At 36.1% G+C, this 21,041-nt stretch overlaps 1 protein-coding gene across 4 annotated transcripts in view; it reads right to left on the bottom strand.

Annotated features, from left to right (window-relative positions):
* LOC114876777 (fibroblast growth factor 17) overlaps window positions 1–21,041 on the bottom strand; it is a 102,017-nt gene that overhangs the window by 39,617 nt on the left and 41,359 nt on the right. Inside the window, exon 1 of one of the 4 annotated variants that reach the window (XM_029188592.2) lies at window positions 9,105–10,069. The exons of 2 other annotated variants lie outside the window; for them this stretch is intronic. In XM_029188592.2, coding sequence (XP_029044425.1) covers window positions 9,105–9,124 — 20 coding nt within the window. In that variant the 5' untranslated portion in view covers window positions 9,125–10,069. Of the gene's footprint in view, window positions 1–8,619; window positions 9,070–9,104; window positions 10,070–21,041 lie in introns of those variants that run through there. One more of the 4 variants, XM_029188594.2, reaches the window with a different exon arrangement.

Here is a 21,041-nt window from a genome sequence, read left to right on the forward strand (position 1 = left end):
CTTCCAGAGCCCCCTTGGTTGATAAACTTGATTTTAAAATTAATATTAAATCCCAAAATAAAGGGGTAAAGTTAAAAAAACTTTGATTCAATATTTTTTAACATACTCTATAGTGTAAATAGAAAACATAACAGATCCTCTGGAGAGTAGAGCCTATGGCAGTAACCCACCCCTGTAATAGAGGGAATTTGAAATTTTTTGTTATTAAAATAATGAAAAATGATCTCAAGAAGAGATCTTAAGAAGAAGAAAGCAATTGAAATCAATGTAAAAGTAAGCAATGTTTCACGGTAGACAAGAATCGTCCGGTTGGATGGAAACCATTTCCAGATATGACGAAGGCCAACATAGTTCAGACAGCGATACGCTATAATATCGCGTAAAGTGCGTTATCGAACGATGAAATAAATCTGAAGAAACGAAAGGTACATAACCATAGAACGATCGATCCATTCGGCGGAATCGCCAGAAGGCACAAAAGACGTCGAGTAAAGTAGCCAGCCCCCGAGTATACAAATACCCACAATGCGGTTTCCGGTGAACGACGTCGTCGGGAATGTACGTTGATGGATCTCGTACGACACGATCCGGAAACGTAGGAACCACCGACAAACGATACACGGTACTTTTGTCGCATCCATTTCGTATCATTCCATTTTTTCTCTCTCTCCTTCCTATCCCTTTTTTTTTTCTCTTGTATTATTAGTCCGAGTCGAGCCAAGACGGGACCATTTCTGACGGTCGTTACCCGAACGAGAAGGCCGCATTGAGATCAGGCTATTGCACTTTTAATGTCCCCTCCCTGGGAAATATCCAAGATTTTGCTACAAAGAAGCATATGGAGAAAACTGTGGCGCATGTTCGTATAAAGTATAAGGGGATGTGTGTTACGTGGAAGAGCGGGAAATACAGGCGTTTACGTTCGCACGCATCGAATTTACCGTTGTTCCCACCCTTCGCGAAATAATGGGGACCGTTCCGTACCGTTCGCCATTTCTGCCCACGCGCTCGCGTGGCAGGATTCATTGTTCTCCGATAGACGACAGGGAAGTACGTAAAGCACTTCTCACGATCGATTATGCCGGCACCCTTTTCTTCCACGTGTCGTCGAACAGTTCGTCTGTTGTCGGGTTGATCTCGTGTTTTAGGGGGTATTCTTATTTGCAAGCGAGAATGTTTCTTTTTTCAAATTTTTTTTCTTTTCTTTTCAGAAAGATATAAGTGGAATTAGGAAGATCTTTTTGGTGTAGTTATAAAATTAAATATATGTTTTGTATATAGACTGATGATGCAAATAGAAATGAGTTGATTCCTCAGACAAGATTTTTTTGGAAAATTTTCTTTTAGGATGTTGATTGCATTATTTGGTGGATTTCAAAACATACAAAAACATTGACATGATTTCACGATATAAAAATACCGTAAAATAGTAATCTGGTATGTTTGATGAAAATGACTCAATAAAAATCTCATCAATATTCTTAATATGAAATAGCTTGACATTGGACCAAACAATGAATCATCAAATTTATAGCTCATTATTACCCATTAACAAATACTTATTCAATTTTTAATCACTCATATCATAAAATAGTAATGGATTTTTTTATTTATTGTACTATAGACAGAAGATTATAAATTCTTCATATCAAAATAAATTGAAAATTTCTGTATCAATTTAACATGTAAGCTATGGATATTTAGGTATTTATATAATAAGATATATTTTTCATTTGAAATGCAACTTACACCTAATACTTTTATAAGGAAACGCGATCTAATGAAAGGACAAAGTCATCAAGAAAATGAGAGTTTGACAGTAAGTAATACGCGAAATGGATACATCTGGAAATCCTTCAACCTCCCAAGTGGTTCATTCTAAAAGGAAAAAAATGAAATAAGACAGTGTCGTACTAATTACAGCTTCATCCGCAAAAGCGACGGCTGTTGGGAAGCGCGCAAGCAATTCCGTAGGATTAGCCGTCACCTTACACCTATTCGGCTTAGGGCCCCCCGTAACGAACAGCGGATGTAGAAATACCCTGAGCCAGCGCATTACTTTATACATAGCTACCTGGTAACACTGGTAGCGGGAACGCCCGGCGACGTTTGCTTCGAGGTCAAAACTCGATCTGACTCGAGAACCCTGAACACCCATTTGCCAAGTGTGAATACACACTAGGGTGTGACGAAGAAAATATAATTTTCCTAATTGTCTTATAATTCTCCTGGACTCTGACACGAATAACTCAACTATCGAGAATAATTGATTTCTTACGCTATTCTCTTTGAATATTGCACCACTGCTGATACCACTCGCGAAATCATTAGATAGTATTATCAAAATATGTGACTTAGTGAATTTTGATATAAAACGATTACACTTATCTAGCTTTTTTTTCATTTCCTCGTTTAATTGCAATCGGTTATATAATAGAAATAAATAATTATCTTATCATACAGGAACCAACACCAATGAATAATTTAGTAAAATTGAAATGAAAATAATGACACAAAATGTAATTAAAATTAGGACTCTCTAAAACAGACATCGAATATTTAAAATTTACATTTATCTAATTATTATTAATATGCTATCAAAGTTTAAGTCCGTGATCATGAAATCTCGTAGATCATCGATGAGTTAAGAATGATAATTTCAGATTACATAATTCCATAAGTTCTATCACACTTGTCACAGTAGCCGGAACGAATAATCTCGTTTCCAGTTCTACAATACTGAATACGGTTTACTTAGTTCGGTATAAACCTGTTCGATTAAATCATCCAATGAATAGATTGCATGGCGAGCTCTTTGAGTTCGCTGATCTTGACCCAAGGTGTTGCACGTGTTATCGTCGGCGGTATTGAAATCTACAAGCTGAACCTACGCGTTCGGTCGTGCCACTCTTTCAAACGCTCCCTCGTGCAGTCTGGAAGCGGGTGCTTATGTGCATGAAGCCAGAATGAGTACGCAATACGCATGGCGTTAAGTTACGTTCATGCTGTGTTTGCTACGCCACCGTGCTCTTTCAAACAGTACAGTCTTCAGGGAAATTTAAGCGACGTTAAGGGATCATTCTAATTATGAGCCTCTTAAAAATCAATTCTAAAAATCTTCAGGAGACACTCCTGAAACTTTGAGATTTTTAATTATAAAAAAGAACCACTACGAGGACGAATAGAAATGAAAGAAATTTGGAGCGTTTAACAAAAGTTAGATTAGAATTAGAAATTTTTCAAGTGCAATATGGAGTATCTGGAATTTTAGGGTGCCAGAGTGAAGATAGAAGCAATAGGTTGTACTCGGATGACCGCTTCTACACGTTTAATGTGCCGAAGTAGATAAGTTAAGTTAGGATACTAGCTCTTACACCTGCGCTACACCCAAGGAGATACCACTGTGCTCGTAAACGAGAGCCTTTACTTAACACATTATCAAGCCTGGTAATTGACCAAATTACCGATAAGAAATTACTGGTCGATTTCTGAGAAAATCACTCCTGTACTCTTGTACCTTAACCGAGCAGGAAGCGACAAAGTGCTTGATTCCCAGTCGAAGGTTGAAACGACGATAAAGGTAATGGATCTTCTATTAGAGCACCGAATAACGTTAGAGAGTGGCCCTCTTTAGTCAGCACTTTCGGTACTAATTGAAATTCAACGGACAGTACTTTCCGATATTTCCAGTTAAGTGACACCTAAGTGAATTAGGAACTTATTAAATTGGGAAGACGTTGATTTCGAAAGAACCTTCAGGGATTTCTCTTCTGACTTGAATAAATTGGAAAATGGATATCGAATTAATGAAAATGATTGATTTAGAAAGAATATTTGGACGCTGTGTTCGAAACTATTTGACGAAGCATTACCACTATAGTATTCGATATCAATCCTCGACACGAGGCGGATAATATCGTTACCGCGACCTTGTTTTCCCTGATTGGATTGCCATCGTGCTTGTATCAATACAGCCAACTATTCGATACACCTTATCGAAATGATACGAATTCGAAGATCGGCCTATCGATATTCATCGGTTTTTCAGTTGCATCAGAAGTCAAAGTTCAAAGAGTTTCATAAGAAGAAGGCGAATACTGCTTACAACGACGAAACAGCTATCTTTTAGATCTCGCAAAATAAGTAATCAAAGTACCTCAGATTTTTCTGGATTTTTAGATAGTTATAGTAAACATATTTATTAATCTATTATCGTTACCGTTATTCAATAGCATTTTTATTTTATTCTATCACTATTATTGTTTTATCATTAGAGTACTATTATTTATCATTACTATTATTCTATTATCCTATTACTCTTATTATTTCAAAATGCTAACCATTCTTGTCAAAAAAAACTGACTCTATTGTCTCTTGTACTATAATATAACAACTTCATTATTTTATTTTTCTCACCACTTGTTGATAAAACATCAGTGTCAATCCCAATACTAATAAAACATCCGGTCATGCAAACACTTAATTCAAAATTCAATAAAATATATCAAACCGAGGTGATAAGAGTTAATTAATTTGAAGTAAGTACATACAGTAATATAAGATAATTTCAGAATAAACATAATTGCTTAATTGTACCGTTTCGATGCTACTACCAGGGTATATTTCATAATGAAACGAAACAATTCAAAAGAAATATTTACCGTGATAATAAAAATGATTCGCGAAGATTCAAAGTGTTGCGCTTCGCTCGTTCTTACGACGTACGTCAATAATGGATCGAAGTGCATCATCGATCACTACAACCGGATTTACGTTCGCTAAAATCTTTCTTGTGTTCGCTTATTATTCATGTTAGCACATGTGCTGGCAGAAATTAAAATACGTGTTTGTAGCGTAGACAGTCGGCACATCAGTAGGAAAATTTCAGAAAGATTCGTGGAAAAAAAATGACACGATTTCCCTGCATCGGTTACATTTTAACCCCTGAAGGGGGATTATATTGATCCTCTTAAAGATATTGAAGGACCCAAAGGACTAATCGTGTCATTAATTTAATCCTTCTATTAGAAACGTAATTTGTTAGTAAAGTCATTTAATTGGAGACAAATGTGATTGACCGGTTTGTTATCAACGACATACACGAGGTGGTGACTGATTGTCTTATCAAAACATGTGTTCAATATGTGTAAAAATAACAGTTGACCACCCAATACTAGAAACCATAGTGACGATCAGCGAGACGTAAAAGGCGTTTATATTCCATGATAGCCGACAGATAATTTGATTCAAAATTTGTCGAACATTATTTTAAAAAAAAGGAAAAAAATAATCTTCGTCACAAAAAAAGAAAAATAAACTTCAGTTATCGATTCATCGCGATACACTCCTTGTTAATATAATTTGACGATTTGAATCTTTATATAATAAACCGATTTGAAAGAATTATCGATTTGGTATGGTTGGTATGAACGGAACTCTAATTTTAATAATAATTAACTATTTATTGCTATTATATTAAATTTAATTCAAAGAATATCTCATCGAAAAATTCGAATAGCTTTAATGATAAAATTGATAAACAAACATTATTAATTTGACCTAATTTTGAAAGATATAATTAGAGTACTTGAAAGTGCACTTGAACTTAAATTTAATAAAAATTTGATATTTTTTTCTATTATGTCAAAGACCTTAAGCTGTTTATAGCACTTTATCATCTACTATAATAATTTAATTTAATGATTGCAATGTGATAATTTTTTAAAAATTATCAATTCGATTCAAATCTTGAGAGGTATAATTAAAGTACCTTGAGGGTTCCAATTTTCATCACCTACTTCAATGATATTAAACAAATTTATGAAACAAGAAACAAATGGTAAAATATGAAAGTTTTCTCGAAGAAAACTTAAAACGTTTCAACGTTTTATTCTTATCTTTTGGTGCGCAAATGTTTACGAAACCAAGCAACATTTATCGCAGTAAGGTTCATCAGCCTTTATGATCAAATTCTTACATTTACAATGAAAAAAGAGACAATGCGTTAATATAAATTATGAGAAAATAGGAAATTTCTTTCAGCAAAGCTGAAGAAACACAAATTTAACTGACAATTTTACAGCTCGTCGAATTCCTACTTTCTTATTATATTAACATCTTCACGGACGATTAGGGTCAAATTGACCATGAGGAATTAGGAAATCGATAATAAATCGAGCACAAAGCTGCTCGTACAATCTTGCTAGACAAACGAAGATCGTTAAGGTAAACGATGTACACTCGTGATCAAATCAGGCTTACCCGGAGAAAATGGTGATGTCCCTGATTCCCACCCTTTCTCATAGACTTCCTCAGGAAAAATAACAATGTCACGAAAGGGGCCCACATATGTATAAGTCTGTGACTCCCCACCACTTGAGTATAAATATTTACTTTGCTATTCCCAGTTTTCAGTTACATATTAAATTTTATTTTATATTATTTTTTCTAAATTATTCTTAATATTAACATTCTACTTCCCCTATATAAATAATATTTAATGCCTTCTTTCTAAATGCATTTGAAAAAAATTATGTTTGACCCATATACGAATTAGGGTTAGTGGGTCAACAAAAATTAACAAAATTTTGTAATAAACCAATGAATTTTGAAAATTTGACAATTAAATTAAAAAGATAATAAATCAATTATGTATTCCGTGCAAAAAAGATCCAAGTTCTCAGAAGAATTTTTGCATCCAGCAATAAAACTGTATCTTTGATTTATTATTAAAAGGAAAGAAAGAAAGAAAATGGTTACAGTTTGTAGCAATCGATCAAACACCAGGACAACAGAAACAGAGAAAAAGTTCGAGATAAAAGAAGCAAAGAAAAAAAAAAGTAGAACAGTAACGAGCGTGAGATCAAGACAGACTATGCTTGACCATTGCTTAATCGAAAGAGGCTCATTCAGAAAGCATTTTAATTGCGCGTTTCGCTTATCTAAAATATGTCGGCTTATCATCGACGTATCGTTTGATTTTCCAACTGACAATCCATTGCTTTCGATAAGCACCAAAGTGTCGGAATCCCATCATCTACCTCCGATCGAGGATACGAAACTCGTATGGTCCGACCGTCGCATACTGGCGGATTTTTCCCAAAAACGATGACTATGGTTAGTAATTAAATGATTTTTGTAAAACAATAAGCAGTGCAAAAATAGCTCAGAGAATGAATTGTCAGTTTTACTATACATCATTCGACTTTCTCGAGAGATATTAATTTCACCTAGAAATCTTTCTCTACAGTTTGTATCACTGCTTTCTAACACTTCACCCCCTGCCAGTTGAAATACCGTTATCCAACTACCCATAACCCGACTAAGTTTTTTTCCGTTTTATGCTTTCAGGAACACAAATGCCATAGACTGAATTCTGCTTAGACCAGGATACTTTTTCATTAGTTTCAAACACAAAATTATCAAATTTGATTTAATAGAAAATTACTGATATTCTGTTAAAGGATAAACGTAAGCAAAATTTAAAATTTCATTCGGATGATGTTCGAATAAATTTTTAATATAAAATTATTTAAGAATGCGGAATGATTTTTTCATCAGATTTCTTTGAATCTTTGAAATTTAAAAAATTTATTATAATACATTTTTATGCAAATCTTTGGAATTTAAGAAATTTATTATAATAAATATTTGTTCTCTGGAATTTCTAGAATTTAGAAGATTCATTATAATAAATCTTTATTTGAATAATTTTTATTAGTGTATACAATGAAAAAGTATTTTGATGTAATTTTTTTTTTCAATGGTAGACCATTGCTTGTGTATATATTATCTGCTTTAAAAGATAAATAGAACATTAAAAATGCGTGTAAGCGATAGTGGAATGGCATTTTAATAAAACTTAATTTTCAAATTATCGTGCAGAGAAGCATTCGTGTTGTTTTTGCTTATGAAAAAAAGAAATTCTGATGTTTTTTGTGCCTGAGTGTGAGTTCGAGGAAACTGAAAATAAATATCCGAATCAATGTTTCTTTTAACCTCAGACATCTATCATCAAGTTATTAATTATCGAGTCTTTTAAAAGTAATAACTTAGCATATAAACAACATTAAATGGCGCCAGAGAATTTTGTGCAAAAAATGTTGTACTTTTGACAGAAAATGTTTTTAATAAAATTCTATTATTTAATCTATTATTCATCTGTATGATACCTGACCTATTATGATACATTCTTGACCCACTTTTGCAACATGTGAATATTAATAATCAAAAGAAAAATTCTAAAACTATTATATTACCTATGGGTTTATCGGAGTTTACCCTTACCGTCGCGTAGCCAGGAAGAAGTAACTACAAGTTACTAAACTTGCAATTGTTTATGATTAAATTCTATTTCCTTCTATTTACATTCTCCTAAACCTTCAAACTTAAAATTCCAACCAACGACGTTCAAAATTCAATTTGGAATTTTGCACCCGGCCACCGAATAGCAACTGTTTAATAATTTATAGATCTATAAATGGCTAATTAATATAATCAATCAATAATAAGTCTCCGAACCAGCAGCAGGGCAAGTTTTTCTCCCTACACGTTTCCCTTAGCGTGAAATCATTTAGCTTCGCCCCAGCCCAGTGTATATGAACGGGTTAGGACACTTACATTTGGTTCCGCGTTAGACGATGTAGATTGACGAGATCGTGAAGAGAACGCGTAATCCGAAGCGGACGTCATCCCAGTATTCGTATACGAAAACCTTAATCAGCCCGTAGTCAGGATCATTCACCACCGGTCGTCGCGTGCGTACTCGCGACCACTAACCACATCAACAACATCAGACACTCGCTACCGCATGACGAGCCAGGAAACGGCCACGATTTCGATTTCCAAACGGAAACATCAACTAAATGCGCACGTGGTTTGATCACGATGCACAATATGAAACACATTCAAGTGTCCGAATACCTTGGCGGAGATGCCGAGATCGTTCTTTCGTCCGATCCTCTTCGAATCATTTTAAACTTATCGCCGCACGATAAAACCGATTCGAAGGTGAAAAATAAAACTCGACTAATCTCGAGGTAATCACTGTCGAAACGACTCTTTACGGTAGACCCGGTGTGAAAATGAAATAAAACAACACTCACGTGCTTAAAGTGAGACGCATCCAGGCGCGTTCCGTCAGCAGCGTCGACGCATTGCGTCGGGCTGGCTTTCCGGAGCTACTATTTAAAATCCTTGCATCTAGCGGCTTCTTGGTCTTCCGAATTCCCTCCGCACTCAATAATTTCCAATATTAAAACACTAGAGCACTGTTTTGTCGCTTCGAGACCAATGTACTCTGTCAAATCGACCGAGATCGAGGTGAAATTACCGGCTACCTTGATAACACGTAGCACATAACGAATTTGATCGACAACGATTCACAATAATAAGCGAAAACGGTGGCAGAGGGTGAAAGGGTGGATAGGAGGGGGGAAGGTAAACCGTTCCGTGCTACTCGTGCACTGGTAGACGTAAACACTAGGGTCGCGAACACCACCGGACGAAGAAACTCCTGATTCGCATCGGGCACTGTTTGCACGATCGTTCACCCCTTCGATACACTCCCTGTCGGTCGTAGCACGCGATCTAATGCTGAACGGTGATAGTGTAAACAAGAGGAGAGCTCAGGTAGCAGCACGAAACCACTGGGTGCACTTGGACTGTCGCCAACATCTCTGGGCTGATCCGTTGCCGGGGTTCCTTGGCGCTCGTCCAAAGTGGCATGTCACGAGGGTTGGACGTAGAAAAAAAAAAAAAAAAAAACAGAGGACGGTAAAGGGCTGGAAAGTTGCGTTACAGAGCTACTCCACTCGCGGTCAACCTGTGTTTGTAGTCCGGAAAAACTGTTGTTCCCCGTCGGCTGGGACGCGTATAAAAGGGCTTTCCCCGATCGGTTTGTTGCTCAGCTAACTCGATACGTGTACGATCCGCGATGGCCAGTTGTCACCGTACAACTACGACGTAACTCCGATGCCAGGCAGCGGAACAACACGAGAGTAGGAACGCGTTAGGCACAACGATATTACAACCGATGGTTACGAGAGACCCGGAGGCTCGAAGGCGCGCGAGTCAGCCCCACTAGTGTTCGGTTCTCGCTTACCTGGCCGCTGCCCTGCTGCCGTTCCTTGCCTAGACCGTACCCCCACCCCTTCTCCTACCACCCCTCCACTCGTTGCGTACACGAGGATGCCCCTCCATCGTTCTTACTTAACCCCTCTCCGACACTTACCAACCTCCTCCTCCTCCTCCTCCTCCTCCTCCTCCACTCTCTCTCTTTCTATCTTCTTACCCCTTTTTGCAACATTCGCTCTCGCTTAACACATTACCTACCGCTCGCAAATCAAACGGATAAGCGCTATCACTTTATAACTTAACCCTTGCAGCGTGGACCGTGAAAGATGCCGCACAGTCGCGTGTTTCGTGAAAAATAGATGTACATTTACATACGGAAGCTTAAACAACGAATTGCAGTGCGGTACTTTGAAAAGGGCTGCAACCTTTTTTATTTCCTTTCGAATATTAGTTTCGAAATTTTTGTCTAAATTTTTAATTAATAAGTGAGAAGATATCATTTCAAGGTAATAGGAAACGTTATTAACTGTTTTTGAAAATAAAAAAGAATTCAATTCTGAAATCGATACTCAAATTGGAGCGGTAAGCCGAAGAACGGTACAAAGTGTACGAGAGTTAATTATATTTTAAAAATAAATTTTGTTTTTTGAATTCAATAAATCCCTTTTTCAAGAGGTTAATCCAAGCTTGTTTGGTGCACTGATAAACAACTGCAAACATCGCTTCTCTTTTGTTTTTCTCGAATTGTATTTTGGACAGAAGCAATAAGAATAGACCGTTGTGATCTCTGTATTGATAAGAATTGATTTCATGCAATAAATCAATTAAGAAACAACATCTAGCACGTAGGCAACTAATTGCAAGATTAGCTCAAGACAGCGCAAGTTCACTATACAAGAGCGGCTAATCGAAGGGGTGACATTTTGATTGATTATATTTTTAATAAAATTTATATTTATGATATTATTGAAGAAATTCCGGAATTATATTTCAGTGGAAATTCCAGTGACGGATCCAGAGGACGGGTACACCTTTATGAAATTAATTTGCATTGTAAAATAAAATTGCTTCTGTTAATACCTTAATTGTAGATTCTAATATTTCTAAGTATTCGTCGATCTGCGTATGAAATTTCAACGATTCAATCGTTAATCGAGCAAAATGATTCACGGATATGCAAGAAAATCAGCGAGATCGAGGAGGATTTTGTATTCCTCCTTGTCTGGCTTCTTTTTCTTTCAATACCGTCGATGGTGATTTTTATTTTGCAGCTACGATTAACGGCCAAGCGATATAAATTACGATACACACCTATAGACCGTTTTCTTCTTTGTATTGACTCGGCCATACCGAGGATGACGCCGGCGATGTTACGCAAACAACAGCCAGTCGAGGTTTGTTTTCTCAATTGAGTCAACGGCACAGTTATTTTAATATATTTCGATAAATGTTAAAAGTTGCACCATTCTCACGACTGGACGATTCACGGGAGGAAGAGAAATGAAGGAACGAAGAAGGAGGGAAAAACCGCGGCGAGTCGGCTCATCTCGCACGGGCGAGAATGAGACACCCACTGGTTAACAAACGTATACACCCATCCGCGTCGACGAGATAATTAATTATCAATCGAATCACGATTGGCAACGACGCGTGTGCGACCGACAGAATGTCTCCTGGAATATCGTGTCGTTTGCTAGTGATAGAGAATTACATTGTTCAAACGATCGACCAAATGAATATAAATTGGATATTTTAAATACTTTTGAAAAATTTGAAGGAACCTTAAAAAAAAATCGCACATCCCTGAAGATCGGGACGTTTGATCGTTAGAAAACACGATTCTTTATCTGGACTGTCTAGCCTGTTGGTGTTCGGCTACCTAACGACACGTTATACCATTTTCAACTTGCCTCCGAGGGAACGGAACAAGAAGTTAGTTTACTGCTGAAAACGAGAAGTCACCGCGAAAGAGAAACTACCGGAAAGCTTAGTTTACCGAGGAATAAGGGTGAACTAGGGTGCACACTTAATTACCGAAGGTGACAAGTGCCGGGTACGGCTGGGTCGAATGCACCAAAATACCTGGCTCGAGTACCTGAGACCTACGACGGTGTAAATCATTGCGACAATGCGATAGAACCTTTTGTCTTACTTATCAGTTGAAACAGAGACGCCTGGCAATCTGAGAAACTTCGTTTTCGTTTCTCTTTTACCAGGAAAAACTGTCTTGACTGAATGAACCGAACCGTTCAAGGGGTTGTTAGACCATCTTGACCAGTTTAAATAATACTACATCCTTTGGAAGTTATTTTTAAATGTCTTCCTATGTTTCATTTGTTAATCTGCAGAAACTTAATTGAAAGACAAATGATTTTTTAATTGAAAAAAAAAACTATGAATAAAATAAATTTATAATCGTGGTCTAGTCCAACCAAATGATAAGTCGTCGATGTTTTCCTCGTATCTTTCGACAATGTATCAATTATTCTATAATTAACTTTCAAACGATTAAATTCTACATGTAAGACTTTGTTTTCGAAAGCTAATGTACCTTCTCGAAATGATACATTTATGTACAATATGTACGTTATCGAAAAGATTGGTTAATACATTCCGTTAGAAAGAATCAGATAGACAAGTTAACTTATCGTTTTCGATGCTTGAAGGAATTTACATCGATTAAAATATCAAGATTATATACAGTTTATTTTCAGATGGAATTTTTAACAAGGTTTCATATTATCAGCTCTTATCATTTGATATGTACTATACATATTTTCGTATATACATATTATAATTTTTAGAAAATTTAAATTATTTTAGCGTTGCATAGAATCGAGAATTTCTTTTCTAATATGAAACACGTCGAATTAAAAAAATTTATGGAAACTGTAGAAAATTTAAATTATTATAATATCTAATATTTGATACTAAACACTTTCCAATAGCAATATTTAGGAAAGTATAATAGTCGTATAGTGTAGTTTACAGGAGGTCGGTACCAAGTCTTGTGGCATAGTAATATAGCCTGTGTAGACCGCATTTAATCAGTTTGCGGTCGCGGTCCACTCTCTTATATCCTTTTAATACGTTTTCTCCACTCTTCTTTTCCTTCACTCTCGCGCGACATTGCGGCGTAACTCAACCCCCGCATATGACACTGACTACGTAACCGTCTACTCGTTCTCCTTTTCTTCCTTTCTCTGAAGTATTAAAATTTTTCTTAAGCGCTGTTATTCTTCGATTAAATCAATTAGATGATAATTGTAATTAGCGAAAACAGCACGGGACAATGTATATGTTTCTCGTCGAATTCAGGAGTAAAAAAGTTACCCGCGGCGATTTTTAAGAGGTTTTACGCCTGTTTCGGACGCCGGCTGACAATTTGCCGAAATTAAATAATAGTCCGTCCCATTAACGTAATGACGCAGCCGAGGATGTCCCGCAGGATCACCGAAAGGATTTTTGAAAGTGGACGCAGGCATGCCTGGTACGTTCACGTTTTATTTCATCGTAACGTGCCACGAGGTATACGTATACCTTCGTCTCAGAAGTCAGGACCCTCCAAGGATTCATCCTCGATCCTGTGTGGTCCTCTATAGCTTCCCGAATTATTACCAACGATATTTCGGAGATTCCTTCGTCGATCGAAAAATTTGTCAAGAATCTTTTATCTTGCGATCACACGTTCCTAACATACTCTAAAACTAATTAATATAGAGATATCAACACGCTTGAATTTTTCTTTTAGACGTCGTTAATTTGTGAATTAATTATTTTTTATTTACACTCCATAAAACATGATTGAATATTGATATGTATTTTGTATTAATAAAATTATCTACTATTAGCATTAATTATTTCATTTATTCATCTATCAATTGCTCAAATTTCCATGTCTCAATATATTTTACCCAGCATCTAAGTATGAAATTGTTTGAGTATCCTATCAATCCCATCGCTACTGGTGTCATTTAAGAAAAGAAAATGAAGACATAGACGTATAAAACGACAGTGAAACTGATAAAGAACGCGAATTTTGATTCTTGTTAAGGTCCTTTAGAATGGCACGCGTGAAACTCGAGCTACCTATAACCACGAGAATGTATTGTATGTAACATTGGATGTCGCAACTGGTCACGCTGCGATGTCCCCTGCGGCAAATTTACAGACGGATTGGTAGTGATTTTTCTGAAGCCCGAAAGAGACGTATCTGACAGTGACAATATCTTTAGGTGATCCGTACAACACAAGTCGGAATTCCACCAGACCCACCGCAGCTTTGTGACACCACAACTTTCTGCTGCAATAACATTCGCGCCTTTACAACAACAGCTCGTCTTCTCAGACGAGAGATCCACTCTGCAACAATAATACTGCTTGTGTGGCCTTCGCAGTGGTGCTCAAAATTTTCGCACTATTCATCTTTTACTTCCTTCCTATACTAGAATAAATTTTTATCATATTTTATCATTTTCTCATGATTCCCATTGGCACAACTAGGTAAGAGCCAGGGTGGATCAGGTGGGTAATTTCAAAATTCCAATATTCCAAATTTCTAAAAAATCCCAAATTTCTAAATTTCAAGATTCCAAAATTCCAAAATTGCCAAACTCTAATTTCCACATTTCTAAATTTCTAAGACATCTGGCCCGATCTAGAATAAAATTTTAGTTAAAGGAATTTTTAACTTTTAAAGAGATTCTTAGTTTGACGAGATTGCTAGTGTGTCGGGAAATGAAACGATGGAAGAACATCGCGAAGAAAACGTTCTAAACTACGAAGGTAATATTTGCAAACAGGTAATAGACGCGTTAGAACGGCGCCTCGATAAGTGGCGGACTGTCCCCTTGTTGTTCAAACGGACGCGAATGTGTGAATGGATTTTCTGTTCGCAGAAAGTGCGGAGAGTTCCACAAGATTTCCATTCACTGATGTCCCTCTTGATGCTCTTCTATCTTCTTCACCATCAATCATTGAACCGTGAATTGAAAAGTACACAGAAAATGACAGGAAATAATTTCAAATCTACCGAGAATCGATATCAATCATCGTGAATGATGCTGTTCGTTCCGGTGCATATATTATCATTTATAAATGAAATTTATCGAAATCATTTGAAATTATTATATATGCAATAAGAACTCTAAAAAGTTTGATTACCAACTTATGTTAATTCATAATTTCATTAAATTTTTTAATTTTAATTTTTCACTTGCCACCCTACGTAATTAATTTGTTCATTAGTGGCGCTTGAAATTTTATCAAATTTCCGAGTGTAAAGGTTCGAAAATGACATTTCGCGTGCATAGATACCACTCCAGTGCACATGTGCGAACGGTATTCGTACTTATAATAGAAACACCGCCGCTGATTGGAAAATAAATTCGAGACATCGGCGTGCCTTCGATAAGATTACACTTCGTCCGCTGTCGTTACTCTCTCGTTATCTCGCCTTATTTATTGTCTGCAGATACACCTATACCGGTACCGAACCGCGATAGATTGAGCGCGTGCTTCGTTTTCATCAAACTACTGATGGAATTGATACGACACATCAACTTCTCAGAAGTCCATTTTTAGTCAATTTTATGATTTCATTACTAAAGCTCATAATTATTAATATTTATTAATAATATATAATAATATATTATAATAATTAAAAATTGTAATAGTTAATTATTATCAATACTTTCAGTATTAATAATTTTCAATTATAATAGTAAAACTTTATAAGTCACAAGTTACAAATCAATTTCCTCTGCATGACAATAACAATATTTTAAAATCAATTTTAAAATTACTCATTTTTATTTTATTACACAGGTATTGACACCTGATACCATTTGATATTAAAATATCAATTTGTATTAACATTTATGAGAGCAGAATGACATTTCTGTTTTTCATTGTGACAAGTGCCGCAACGTGTTCGTACAAATCTCACTGTTAAAAAATAAAACTTCGATTCGAGGAAATTGATCTGGACAGAAATCCAAGCATGACCCATTGTTTTACGATTTCAACGGAAACAACCGAAATCGGTGACAGATTACTAAGTAGTACGTTTATGTTCGCGCGAATTAAAGCACAGAGAATGGAAATCAGAAATTGTTTTACTTCGGCTATCAATAGCGTGTCAAGAATGTATTCGCGCTAACGAGTAGATATAGGATTTTTATACGATTTGTAACGCACAATGAAGTTATCCGTTAAATTGCTCTTGAGATAACAATTGCACTGTGGAATTTTGTACCTTGATAATTTCGTGACCTTATGGTTTATGTAACTATAGTCGTATAATTGGAGTAATCTTATTAACGCAATAAATTAACGCTTCGAATGATCAATACAACTTTTCAGAACTGAACTATGACAATGGTGCAATGAAAATTTAGCAAGTATACTACACTTAAATTTTTATATAAAATTCTATCCATCCATATTATAAGGGGGGTTGTCCCTCCAGTCCCATTTTTCAGGGACCCCTATTCTAAATTTTCCATTTATTATATCAAAAAATTCCGAAATTTGTAATCCGGTATAATGTTGTAAACTTTTTACTCAGTTGCTATAGCAAAAATAAATATCAAAATTAGCCGAATCAGAAATTCATGGGTTTGACATCCATCTTCTATCACAGATCAGCTCGAGTCCACTTTCCATTCGTTTCTTATCCGCGGAAACATGGTAGAAACTAAACGAATATTACAAAGTCCACGTGTCGATGTATCATATCCCACGTGTTTATGGGACTGACTTAACACATGGGCTTTTACGCAAACGCCAAATACTCTTTGTACCGGCGCAAAGCCGTCTTATCGAGTCGCCTGTCGTATAAGCCGCGGCTAAGAATCATTTAATTAGGGATCAGCTTGAACTTACTGCCCATAAAACCGAGCGATCAAGTACGGGCTAAGTGGAAGAAGCTGTCGGTTCAGTTCCGATATAGCTCGGAAGTATGGGCTCCCATGGATAACTCTTATTTTATTTTATATCGCTTACACGAGACCTTAGGTGACCCACGTTAAAAACTGTCCACTGTACTAATTTAAAATTTGGAAATTGTAAATTGGAATAATCTAATTGGGACTTATATGACCCTGTTACACACGACACGTATAATTATTTAACTCTGAAACGGCGGACCATGGAGAAAACCCCAATGTTAATTTATTTTTATATTTTATATTATTCCTTTAAAAATTATTCTTCCAAAGTTTTACATCAAATTCATACTATTTTTTGGAGCACCCTATGAAGAATCGAAATCAAGACTAAATCATGTGATCGATTTGATCATTAATGATTATCACCGGCAGATTGTCAAATTCCGATAAAATTCTTGTAACATTTTTCTTTTCTTTCTACGGACAACAGTCTCTGTTTCTATTAAACAATAATAATAAACCAAGGTCCGGCGCTTAACAGTGGCAAGATTTTTTTTTTTTTAATATTGAAGATAACGTGATAACAGTGTATCAACAACTTCGCAATAATTTCACTTAATCGGTGGTTACAAATTTCCGAGAAATTCTAAAAAGAAGTCATTTTAGTCTCCGTTACGCGCGATTATAGAATCGATAAAGAACATGAATGAACTAGAATTGACAGACGTATGATTCATTCATAGTACAGATATAATTGATCTGTAATTTGCAGTTAGATGTTATCGTTGCTTTTTCAAACAAGAGAAAGCGTATCGTTAAACGAAAAAGATACACAATATCAAATTTTTGTTGATTTTTAAAGATACCATTGTATTATAGAAATATTTGAATTTTTTAATTTTATTATGCTAATCAACTTATTCTGCTTGTTTTATTAAACACATAGAGTGCATCTCTTAAAAATTGAATTAATCATTTTGCAATATTTTCATGATAATTTTCTCTGCTATTTGCAGAAATATGTACTTATCAGGAATTTGAATTGTTTTTGTTATCACTTTACACTTCAACAATTAAAGTACTCATTCGAAACGCCACCCAGCAGTTCCATATTGTTGATAAAGTAGCGCAATACTCGCATAATATCGGCCATGGTTAAGATTAACAGTCTTATCATCGATGTTATTTCAAATTAATCCACGATGTAGAGCTTTAGAGATGTTTTTTTCCACAATGTGATCATGCTTAGAACGTGTTACTGTAAACGCAACCTTTATCCTGGAAAATTATGTAATTCGAAAATTATGAAACTACGTTTGATAACGTGATTATTTATAGAAAAATCTTGCAATATCAATTTAAAATATTTAGGATTCCAAAATCTAAGAGTATGAAGAAAATGATACTCCTGCGATTTTTAAAGAAGAATGATACTGTATAAAGGTATGCATTTGCATAAACATTGACGCAAAGTGAATCATTTCATTCGATATTTAAGAAGATACGTTGCATTACGTTTGGATTGATTTTCAAGAAAAGGAAACTTCGATAAGGAATTTCATTGCACGCTGTAACATCAAGGAAAAACCGACCGGAAATTCTTACTCAGCGTACTTCCTCGATCACATAAAACACGATTGATGACTGATGTCAGCAAAAATTGATGTTACTTTTTCCTCGTAAACTTTTTACACAATACAAAATATCGAACGGTGGAAGGTTCGGATAATTTCCATTGAATTTATTTCAAATAAAATAAGTTGCACAGAAGAGGCACCCTCCCCTCAAAAATTAATTTATGGGATACCCTATTTCGTATTAAGATAAAAAAACGAATTTTTCCAAAGTCCAGTTTAGGCGCTTCAAATATGGAATGTCATTTTTCTCTTTTTTTTAACATATGTAGTACTAAGTATGCAATTCTAACAATGGTGGAATGCGACGAGTAAATACAGGCGTGGACAAACATCGGGAGAAACATTTTCCGCAGAGATACAACTGGTTTCAGAACGTCCGGTTAAAAGTGTTTGCGTAAGGGCTCGATACTGTTCTTGGTAACAAATGTTACCAGAACAAATTCTCAATGTGATAAGGTAATATTCCCATTACGAATAAAACAATTTAAAGCAGTAAATTCAAAAATATTTTAATTATCATTTTAATATTTTAAAAATTGCCATTTTTCTAACGCGAACCTGATACGTTCATCTTGAACTGGTTAGAAAACACCCATTAATGTGTCAAGTATTTCCAGTTATGTTTACATTCATTTTATCCTGCATTGCTAGTAATTGTCCCGCCCTCGATACGTATTCATGTCGTGAATAACAGTGGCATTAGCAAGTAACATTAAAATTCATTCGACCCTCGACAACATCCATTAACTGTGTACAAATGCAAATGTGTGAACGGAGAATTGCAGGAGGCAGGGACAAGCAAGTCATCGGTTGAGTGCGGTTTCCGGTGTGGTGGCCAACTGATCAACATTCCATTCTTTCGTTTTTTACGCGAAAGGAAAAGAAAAAAAATTGATCGCATTCATATTTGCCAATCACAGATAACATTGTAATCGTCGTGCGAATGATACATTAATCCCTCGACAATTTACTAAACTCACCAGGCACTTGTCTTTTCCTCCTCCGACATTCTTTGCTTTGGCGCAGCCTTACGCCACTATCGATAAAGATTGTATGCACCGAGATAAGCGATCTTTACATCATTATTGAAATCATTCGAATCGTTTGTTGTTGCAATTTCTTACCTCCATTCAAAGGCAACCTTTCATTGATTTTATCCTACGTTACTTGGAATGTTATTCATATAGAGAAAAGGGGTGGAAATATGGCCCGAAGGGTTAAATTATTATCTTCGTGATTCATTGAAACAAATAATATTTTCGAAAGGACGAACATTATCCTTACGATGTGATAATTTGTATTACAACTGGGTCATAATATCCCAGGATTAACGTCCGAGTGCAACATGAATATGAAGATGGATTAAGAAGCTGCGATAACGATACACCGATGATCCAGTCCACCGAGGTGGTAAGAAATCGAAAAAGAAGGCGTAACGAGGGGGAGGAGGAAAAAGGAGATCGATCGATCGGGCTTGGTCACGGATGTGTGAGTTTCCGTCGGACGTCGGTTCGCAAAGGTGGCCGCATTCTCGACGCCGGCGCCGCATGTCCGTCGCACTGAGTCCAGTAAACACGGACGAGAGTCAATAAGTCATAAAATCCAACGCCTAGGCATCAGCCACTCGCGTATTTACGCTTCACCGTGAACGTCTCCTCTGATCGATTTCATTTCTATAGGGTGTATCATAATATATGGGCATAATTTCAATTCACCCTCACCCTCCAAAAAATTATTCGTATAAAGAAAGGAACATTCGTTAATTCATTAAATAATTGAAAAAAAGAATTTTCAAGAAAAGTCGAAGGTATTAATACAAAGAGAAACCGGGGTTGATCGATAGAATTCTGACGAGGGGACTGGTCAGTCATGGTGTTTAATTCTCGAGAAACGGTGAACCCCAGACCACACACAAAACGGACCCACGAAATTGGCTAATATCTTGCCGTAGGGAAATATTTGGATTTCCTTTCATCCTTTATATTATTTCACTTCAATCCTATCGAACAATCGTCCTCCAAAAAAAAAATCTATCATCTGTTGCTTCTTTACTGTCAATTTTCCCTAATTAATTTCTAGAAATAAGAATAGAATAGAAACTACCTAGCACGATCTGTTATAAATCCAATAAAAACGCAACGATGAGAGGAAGAAAAGTATCAGATCAGTACGAGTGTGTTATAAAATTCGTCGAATGTGGAGTAGGTACATAAGCCGTGTCGGTGGATGAACAACACATTAGTCAAAGGCAGTTTACGAATACCCGTGGCAACGGACGGTGCTGGTATTTGTGAGCTGTCTACCAATTTGTTTCACCGTTTGACAAATGCATTCGGGGCCAGGATGGGCAAATAGTTCGGCAAACTCGTCTGACAGAACGAAACGGCCGAGGGAAAAGTGGGGAAAAATAAAGTGATACGAGGACTTGACGGTGCCAGTT

Source organism: Osmia bicornis, chromosome 9 (assembly GCF_907164935.1).
Source record: "Osmia bicornis bicornis chromosome 9, iOsmBic2.1, whole genome shotgun sequence".
NCBI classification, from domain to species: domain Eukaryota; kingdom Metazoa; phylum Arthropoda; class Insecta; order Hymenoptera; family Megachilidae; genus Osmia; species Osmia bicornis.